Here is a 10,020-nt window from a genome sequence, read left to right as displayed (position 1 = left end):
TGGGATAATGATTAGACACATTTGGCTCATTCATGTAGGAGATATAGTTGTGAGTTAATTACTGGGAGAAAGGGTCAGAGAAGATGCATTAGGGTCGGATTATGGAAAGCCATCAGTTTCATGCTAGGCAGTTTAACTCTCTATTTAAAAATGTTTAATCTGAACAGTTAGAGGAGAAATCATATTTCTCAAAATGGGTGTTTTTGCACATTAAAACATTAAGATAGGCCTGAGTGCCAAATCGGAAAACACAGTTACTTATTAACTGGGCAAAAGGAATAGGGATAGAGTAGTTAACCAGGCTTGCTTACCAAGTACTGATTATCCTTGTTCACACAGGCTATAATTAAACTTAATTATGGAGAATTCATAGGAACAAGACCATTCTTAGACAAAAATATACTTAACTGATGAGTGGCAGAAATGTTTATACCCCTTGGGAAACAAAACACATTTTCCGTGACTCCCAGAAACATAAGTGCACAAATCTTTCAGCTACCTTTTTTTTTTTTTTTTTTTTTTTTTTTTTTTCCGGTACGCGGGCCTCTCACTGTTGTGGCCTCTCCCGTTGCGGAGCACAGGCTCCGGACGCGCAGGCTCAGCGGCCATGGCTCACGGGCCTAGCTGCTCCGCGGCAGGTGGGATCTTCCCGGACCTGGGCACGAACCCGTGTCCCCTGCATCGGCAGGCAGACTCTCAACCACTGCGCCACCAGGGAAGCCCTCAGCTATCTTTTTACCTCCATTTATTGTGCTTTTCCCCTCCCACTACTACATATAAAATTTAAAAATTCATTAAATATCAATAAAACTAGTGGAAAATGAAGCAGTTAAAATTATGTCCTTTCTTATCTGTCGCAGCCTTTGGGTGAATCAGTGATTTAATGTGTGATGGCTGGAATCGTGGGCCTGTCTTATGCACCTTTCTTTAGTAAATAGAGTGCCTCAGAGGTAAACCATTAAAGTAAATGCAAACAGATTACCAACTTGCTTTAATCTGCTGCCTTTGCTTTGTCACCAATATTCTTACCCCCATCCATTCCCCGTTTAGTCATTATGTTGAAATTGTGCAGTCGCACCCATCCCACAGTAAAGCAATGGCTTTATTATCCGCTTGGCCTGATTTCTCTTACCATGACCCAAGGTCAAAGAAGCGCTACCAAGTCCCACGCAGAAGACCATGTTGCTAAAACTCAATTCTACTGCTTATAATAGAAAAAAAAGAGGCAAGAAAATCTGTTTTTATTATGTTTTTAGGGACTGTTAGGTCATTGTAACACATTTTCAATGGCATGATGCCTGTTTTAATATACTTGTCCATTAAAGAAATGTAAAATCAGTTTTTTATTGTGACACCGAGAAAGGAACACTTTAGTAAAACTAAAATTTAGGCTGGTATGATTTTTATATGTAGCAGTCTTTCTTTACATTTAAAGGAAAAAAATCTTAATCCAAGCTTCAATCACTATTGTGGTACAGCCTACATTTTCAAACGTGAGTTATTTGAGAAAATACATTGAAATCATACACACACACACTTTTAGACAGTTTTTAAACAAGACTTTTTAAAAAGCTCTTTTAATCTGAATTTGGCTTCTCTATTCCTGTAGAGTTCTGCAGGGTGGCGTGGTGGTTGGTTGTGTCAATGTTGGTTCCTGGAATAAGATTGTCATCTTCCCCTTCAATTAAAGAATCCCACTGATCAAAATCTTTCTGAAGTCCTGTAAAATACAAATGTCACTAAACATATTCAACTTTGGAAAGTGTTAAACAGTTCAGTGCCTCTAGGTGGCACCCTAGCCTCACAGACGACCCACATTGCGTCACCATTATGGAGGCAAGGTGCTCTGTGTGAGCTCTGTGTGGCTGCAACATCAGAACGAGAGATGGAATTGAGGCACTATGCTGTCCGAATCCTCTGCATGGAAATCCGCCCCAGCCTTCACAGAAAGACTATTAGCTCTAACAGGTAGGCTTGCTGCCTATGACGCGTAGTATGCAAAGCAGCAAAATTAAATTGTTTTCAAATGGACTGACTGCAGTGTTCCATCGTAAACCAACTGGGAACAGTCAAAATGGGACTCATGCACAGTTAAGATAAACAGTTTTTTCCTGAGAATCATCTGGTTTATGTCAGGAAAGAAGATCCCTTTCTTACCTAAATGCTTTTGCAAGAATGCTAACGAAGCTTTGTTGCTAAGACTCATGGCTACGTTTGAATCTATTTCTCCTTGCAGTGTGAATATGTAGCCAATTATTTTGCCAGTTGCAAACGTGAAGTCAACAAAATTCTGATGGACTGAACCCCTGAAAGAGAAAGGAGACATTTACAAATCACTTTGTTGGACAAAATTATTTCTGTAGTTACCGTGCAGGAAAGATGCTGGCCTGGTTGGCCTATTTACGAAAACCAAGGAAACAAAATTTGTAGATTTGATCTCCTTAGATGTACTTGAGGGTCACAAAGATGTTGATTTAGGGGTGCTAGAGTATATATTCTTCCTCCCGTCTAGATCAATAAGGCAAAGATTGCTGTCTTGCTTGGCATCTTGGTTTTAGAAGAGATGATTCCAGCTTTGTAGAGGACATGATTACTTTCAATTTGAGTAGGTGGAATGCTTTATATGTTGAGGGTCCCTGAACTCAGAGCCAGAATCCTGCCCCCTTACCACCACACTTAACTGGATACCTATTTGCTGTTGGGCAAAAACACTTTGCATTTAAGCCTTGGATTAAGTAGGTTAAAAGATAGACAAACAAAATTTTGCCTTGTATTATTTAAACTGTAAGCACCTCATAAATATCCCTTATTGATGGACTTGAAATCCACCAACAGCCTAACATCAAATAGAATGGCCTTTTTTTTTTAACATCTTTATTGGAGTGTAATTGCTTTACAGTGGTGTTAGTTTCTGCTTTATAACAAAGTGAATCAGCTATACATATACATATATCCCCATATCTCTTCCCTCTTGCATCTCCTTTCTCCCACCCTCCCTATCCCACCCCTCTAGGTGGTCACAAAGCACTGAGCTGATCTCCCTGTGCTGTGCGGCTGCTTCCCACTAGCTATCTATTTTACATTTGGTAGTGTATATATGTCCATGCCACTCTCTCACTTCGTCCCAGCTTACCCTTCCACCTCCCCATATCCTCAAGTCCATTCTCTAGTAGGTCTGCATATTTAATTCCCGTCTTGCCCCTAGGTTCTTCATGATCTTTTTTTTTTCTTCTTAGATTCCATATATATGTGTTAGCATACGGTATTTGTTTTTCTCTTTCTGACTTACTTCACTCTGTATGACATACTTTAGGTCCATCCACCTCACTACAAATAACTCAATTTCGTTTCTTTTTAAGGCTGAGTAATATTTCATTGTATATATATATGTGCCACATCTTCTTTATCCATTCATCTGTTGATGGGCACTTAGGTGGCTTCCATGTCCTGGCTATTGTAAACAGAGCTGCAGTGGACATTGTGGTACATGACTCTTTTTGAATTATGGTTTTCTCAGGGTATATGCCCAGTAGTGGGATTGCTGGGTCGTATGGTAGTTCTATTTGTAGTTTTTTAAGGAACATCCATACTGTTCTCCATAGTGGCTGTATCAATTTACATTCCCATCAACAGTGCAAAAGGGTTCCCTTTTCTCCACACCCTCTCCAGCATTTATTGTTTGTAGATTTTTTGATGATGGCCATTCTGACAGGTGTGAGATGATATCTCATTGTAGTTTTGATTTGCATTTCTCTAATGACTAATGATGTTGAGCATTCTTTCCTGTGTTTGCTGGCAATCTGTATATCTTCTTTGGAGAAATGTCTATTTAGGTCTGCTGCCCATTTTTGAATTGGGTTGATTGTTTTTTTGATACTGAGCTGCATGAGCTGCTTGTAAATTTTGGAGATTAATCCTCTGTCAGTTGCTTCATTTGCAAATATTTTCTCCCATTCTGAGGGTTGTCTTTTCGTCTGGTTTATGGTTTCCTTTGCTGTGCAAAAGCTTTTAAGTTTCATTAGGTCCCATTTGTTTATTTTTGTTTTTATTTCCATTTCTCTAGGAGGTGGGTCAAAAAGGATCTTGCTGTGATTTATGTCATGGAGTGTTCTGCCTATGTTTTCCTCTCAGAGTTTAATACTGTGTGGCTTTACATTTAGGTCTTTAATCCATTTTGAGTTCTTGCCTCCTTTATCAAAGATAAGGTGACCATATGTGTGTGGGTTTATCTCTGGGCTTTCTATCCTGTTCCGTTGATCTATATTTCTGTTTGTGTGCCAGTACCATACTGTCTTGATTACTGTAGATTTGTAGTATAGTCTGAAGTCAGGAAGCCTGATTCCTCCAGCTCTGTTTTTCTTTCTCAAGATTGCTTTGGCTATTTGGGGTCTTTTGTGTTTCCATACACATTGTGAGATTTTTTGTTCTAGTTCTGTGAAAAATGCCAGTGGTAGTTTGATAGCGATTGCATTGAATCTGTAGATTGCTTTGGGTAGTATAGTCATTTTCACAGTGTTGATTCTTCCGATCCAAGAACATGGTATATCTCTCCATCTATTTGTATCATCTTTAATTTCTTTCATCAGTGTCTTATAATTTTCTGCATACTGGTCTTTCGTCTCCTTAGGTAGGTTTATTCCTAGATATTTTATTCTTTTTGTTGCAATGGTAAATGGGAGTGTTTTCTTAATTTCACTTTCAGATTTTTCATCATTAGTGTATAGGAATGCAAGAGATTTCTGTGCATGAATTTGGTATCCTGCTACTTTACCCAATTCATTGATTAGCTCTAGTAGTTTTCTGGTAGCATCTTTAGGATTCTCTATGTATAGTAGCATGTCATCTGCAAACAGTGACAGCTTTACTTCTTCTTTTCTGATTTGGATTCCTTTTATTTCTTTTTCTTCTCTGATTGCTGTGGCTAAAACTTCCAAAACTATGTTGAATACTAGTGGTGAGAGTGGGCGACCTTTTCTTGTTCCTGATCTTAGTGGGATTGGTTTTAGTTTTTCACCATTGAGGACGATGTTGGCTGTGGGTTTGTCATATATGGCCTTTATTATGTTGAGGTAAGTTCCCTCTATGCCTACTTTCTGGAGGGTTTTTATCATAAATCAGTGTTGAATTTTGTCGAAAGCTTTCTCTGCATCTATTGAGATGATCATATGGTTTTTCTCCCTCAATTTGTTAATATGGTGTATCACGTTGATTGATTTGCATATATTGAAGAATCCTTGCATTCCTGGGATAAACCCCACTTGATCATGGTGTATGATCCTTTTAATGTGCTATTGGATTCTATTTGCCAGTATTTTGTTGAGGATTTTTGCATCTATGTTCATCAGTGATATTGGCCTGTAGTTTTCTTTCTTTGTGACATCTTTGTCTGGTTTTGGTATCAGGGTGATGGTGGCCTCGTAGAATGAGTTTGGAAGTGTTCCTCCCTCTCTATATTTTGGAAGAGTTTGAGAAAGATCGGTGTTCGCTCTTCTCTAAATGTTTGATAGAATTTGCCTGTGAAGCCATCTGGTCCTGGGCTTTTGTTTGTTGGAAGATTTTTAATCACAGTTTCAGTTTCAGTGCTTGTGATTGGTCTGTTCATATTTTCTATTTCTTCCTGGTTCAGTCTTGGAAGGTTTTGCATTTCTAAGAATTTGTCCATTTCTTCCAGGTTGTCCATTTTATTGGCATCTAGTTGCTTGTAGTAATCTCTCATGATCCTTTGTGATTCTGCAGTGTCAGTTGTTACTTCTCCTTTTTCATTTCAAATTCTATTGATTTGAGTCTTCTCCCTTTTTTTCTTGATGAGACTGGCTAATGGTTTATCAATTTTGTTTATCTTCTCAAAGAAGTAGCTTTTAGTTTTATTGATCTCTGCTATAGTTCCCTTCGTTTCTTTATCATTTATTTCTGATCTGATCTTTATGATTTCTTTCCTTCTGCTAACTTTGGGTTTTTTTTTGTTCTTTCTCTAATTGCTTTAGGTGTAATGTTAGGTTGTTTATTTGAGATGTTTCTTGTTTCTTAAGGTAGGATTGTATTGCTGTAAACTTCCCTCTTAGAACTGCTTTTGCTGCATTCCATAGGTTTTGGGTCATCGTGTTTTCACTGTCATTTGTTTCTAGGTATTTTTTTATTTCCTCTTTGATTTCTTCAGTGATCTCTTGGTTATTAAGTAGTGTATTGTTTAGCCTCCATGTGTTTGTATTTTTTACAGATTTTTTCCTGTAATTGATATCCAGTCTCATAGTGTTGTTGTCGGAAAAGATACTTGATACAATTTAAATTTTCTTACATTTACCAAGGCTTGATTTGTGACCCAAGAAATGATCTATCCCGGAGAATGTTCCATGAGCACTTGAGAAGAAAGTGTATTCTGTTGTTTTTGGATGGAATGTCCTATAAATATCAATTAAGTCCATCTTGTTTAATGTGTCATTTAAAGCTTGTGTTTCCTTATGAATTTTCATTTTGGATGATCTGTCCATTGGTGGAACTGGGGTGTTAAAGTCCCCTACTATGATTGTGTTACTGTCAATTTCCCCTTTTTTGGCTCTTAGTATTCGCCTTATGTATTGAGGTGCTCCTATGTTGGGTCCATAAATATTTACAATTGTTTTATCTTCTTCTTGGATTGATCCCTTGATCATTATGTAGTGTCCTCCTTTGTCTTTTGTAATAGTCTTTGTTTTAAAGTCTATTTTGTCTGATGCGAGAATTGCTACTCCAGCTTTCTTTTGATTTCCATTTGTATGGAATATCTTTTTCCATCCCCTCACTTTCAGTCTGTATGTCTCCCTAGGTCTGAAGTGGGTCTCTTATAGACAGCATATATGTGGGTCTTGTTTTTGTATCCTTTCAGTAAGCTTGTGTCTTTTGGTTGGAGCATTTAATCCATTTACATTTAGAGTAATTATTGATACGTATGTTTCTGTTACCATTCCTACTCTTGTGTTTCCTGCCTAGAGAAGTTCCTGTAGCAGTTGTTGTAAAGCTCTTTTGGTGGTGCTAAATTCTCTTAGCTTTTGCTTGTCTGTAAAGGATTTAATTTCTCCGTCAAATCTGAATGAGATCCTTGCTGGGTTGAGTAATCTTGGTTGTAGGTTTTTCCCCTTCATCACTTTAAATATGTCCTGCCACTCCCTTCTGGCTTGGAGAGTTTCTGCTGAAAGATCAGCTGTTAACCTTATGGGGATTCCCTTGTATGTTATTTGTTGTTTTTCCCTTGCTGCTTTTTAATATTTTTTCTTTGTATTTAATTTTTGATAGTTTGATTAATATGTGTCTTGGTGTGTTTCTTCTTGGATTTATCCTGTATGGGACTCTCTGTGCTTCCTGGACTTGATTAACTATTTCCTTTCCCATAATAGGGAAGTTTTAACTATAATCTCTTCAAATATTTTCTCAGTCCCTTTCTTTTTCTCTTCTTCTCCTGGGACCCCTATAATTCGAATGTTGGTGTGTTTAATGTTGTCCCAGAGGTCTCTGAGATTGTCCTCAATTCTTTTCATTTTATTTTCTTTATTCTGCTCTGCAGTAGTTATTTCCAGTATTTCATCTTCCACGTCACTTATCCATTTTTCTGCCTCAGTTATTCTGCTATTGATCCCTTCTAGAGAATTTTTAATTTCATTTATTGTGTGGTTCATCACTGTTTGTTTGCTCTTTAGTTCTTCTAGGTCCTTGTTAAACGTTTCTTGTATTTTCTCCATTCTATTTCCAAGATTTTGGATCATCTTTACTATCATTATTCTGAATTCTTTTTCAGGTAGACTGCCTGTTCCCTTTTCATTTGTTAGGTCTGGTGGGTTTTTACCTTGCTCCTTCATCTGCTGTGTATTTCTCTGTCTTCTTATTTTGCTTAACTTACTGTGTTTGGGGTCTCCTTTTTGCAGTCTGCAGGTTCGTAGTTCCCGTTGTTTTTGGTGTCTGTCCCCAGTGGCTAAAGTTGGTTCAGTGGGTTGTGTAGGCTTCCTGGTGGAGGGGACTAGTGCCTGTTTTCTGGTGGATGAGGATGGATCTTGTCTTTCTGGTGGGCAGGTCCATGTCTGGTGGTGTGTTTTGGGGTGTCTGTGGCCTTATTATGATTTTAGGCAGCCTCTGTGCTAATGGGTGGGGTTGTGTTCCTGCCTTGTTAGTTGTTTGGCATAGGGTGTCCAGCACTGTAGCTTGCTGGTCATTGAGTGGAGCTGGGTCTTGGTGTTGAGATTTAGATCTCTGGGAGATTTTCGCTGTTTGTATTACATAGAGCTGGCAGGTCTCTGGTGGACCAATGTCCTGAACCTGGCTCTCCCACCTCAGAGGCACAGCCCTGACGCCTTGCTGGAGCACCAAGAGCCTGTCATCCACACGGCTCAGAATAAAAGTGAGGAAAAAAAAGAAAGAAAGAAGAAGATAAAATAAAATAAAGTTATTAAAATAAAAAAAAAAGTTATTAAAAAAGTATTTTTAAGTAATAAAAAAAAGAAAGAAGAGAGCAACCAAACCAAAAAACAAATCCACCAATGATAACAAGCGCTAAAAATTATACTAAACAAAACAAAACAAAACAGAAAAAACCAGACAGACAGAACCCTAGGACAAATGGTAAAAGCAAACTATACAGACAAAATCACACACAGAAGCATACACATACACACTCACAAAAAAAGAAAAAGGGAAAAATATATATATATATTGTTGCTCCCAAAGTCCACCTCCTCAATTTGGGATCATTCCTTGTCTATTCATGTATTCCACAGATGCAGGTACATCAAGTTGATTGTGGAGATTTAATCCGCTGCTCCTGAGGCTGCTGGGAGAGATTTCCCTTTCTCTTCTTTGTTCGCACAGCTCCCGGGGTTCAGCTTTGGATTTGGCCCCGCCTCTGCGTGTAGGTCGCTGGAGGGCGTCTGTTCTTCGCTCATACAGGACGGGGTTAAAGGAGCAGCTGATTCGAAGGCTCTGGCTCACTCAGGCCGGGGGGAGGGAGGGGCATGGAGTGTGGGGCGAGCCTGCGGCCACAGAGGCCAGTGTGATGTTGCACCAGCCTGAGGCACGCCGTGCGTTCTTCCGGGGAAGTTGTCCCTGGATCCCGGGACCCTGGCAGGGGCGGGCTGCACAGGCTCCCCGGAAGGGGGGTGTGGAGAGTGACCTGTGCTCGCACACAGGCTTCTTGGTGGCGGCAGCAGCAGCCTTAGCGTCTCATGCCCATCTCTGGGGTCCGCGCTGTTAGCCGCGGCTCACGCCCGTCTCTGGGGCTCATTTAGGTGGCGCTCTGAATCCCCTCTCCTCCTGCACCCGGAAACAATGGTCTCTTGCCTCTTCAGCAGCTCCAGACTTTTTCCCGGACTCCCTCCCGCTAGCTGTGGCACACTAACCCCTTCAGGCTGTGTTCACGCTGCCAACCCCAGTCCTCTCCCTGGGATCTGACCTCCGAAGCCCAAGCCTCTCGGGCTGGTGAGTGCTGGTCGGCCCTGATCCTCTGTGCGGAAATCTCTCCGCTTTGCCCTCTGCACCCCTGTTGCTGTGCTCTCCTCTGCGGCGCCGAAGCTTCCCCCCCTCCAACCCCCGTCTCCGGGGCTTCTAGTGTGTGGAAACCTTTCCTCCTTCACAGCTCCTTCCCACTGGTGCCAGTCCCGTCCCTATCCTTTTGTCTATGTTTATTCTTTTTTCTTTTGCCCTACCCAGGTACGTGCAGAGTTTCTTGCCTTTTGGGAGGTCTGAGGTCTTCTGCCAGCGTTCAGTAGGTGTTCTGTAGGAGTTGTTCCACGTGTAGATGTATTTCTGATGTATCTGTGGGGAGGGAGGTGATCTCCGCGTCTTACTCCTCCACCGTCTTGAAGCTTCTCCCCAAAACGGCCATTTTTTACTGCACATTTTCTACTACCTCTGAGACACGTGACACTTGATTTTCTTGCATTTGTTTTTTCCCTTGACATCACATTTTCCCTCCTTTCCCGAACTACTCTGTTCTTCACTGGCTTTTCCCCTAAATCCTCAAGATTCTATTAGACCAATTCTTTTCGCACTTTGTGGTCT

The 10,020-nt window shown here is 40.4% G+C and overlaps 1 protein-coding gene across 2 annotated transcripts in view; it reads right to left on the bottom strand.

The window, feature by feature from the left end:
• Positions 1-1,205: 1,205 nt before the first annotated feature.
• The window catches only part of PLA2G7 (phospholipase A2 group VII), a 34,416-nt gene continuing 25,601 nt past the window's right edge, over positions 1,206-10,020 (bottom strand). For both annotated transcript variants that reach the window (XM_019949990.3, XM_019949991.3), the window contains 2 exons: positions 2,158-2,306; positions 1,206-1,720 (listed from right to left, as the gene is read on the bottom strand). In XM_019949990.3, coding sequence (XP_019805549.1) covers positions 1,578-1,720; positions 2,158-2,306 — 292 coding nt within the window. In that variant the 3' untranslated portion in view covers positions 1,206-1,577. The remainder of the gene's footprint in view (positions 1,721-2,157; positions 2,307-10,020) is intronic.

The sequence above is a fragment of the Tursiops truncatus genome, chromosome 10 (assembly GCF_011762595.2).
Source record: "Tursiops truncatus isolate mTurTru1 chromosome 10, mTurTru1.mat.Y, whole genome shotgun sequence".
NCBI classification, from domain to species: Eukaryota; Metazoa; Chordata; class Mammalia; order Artiodactyla; family Delphinidae; genus Tursiops; species Tursiops truncatus.
This window is presented reverse-complemented; position numbering and strand designations above follow the sequence as displayed.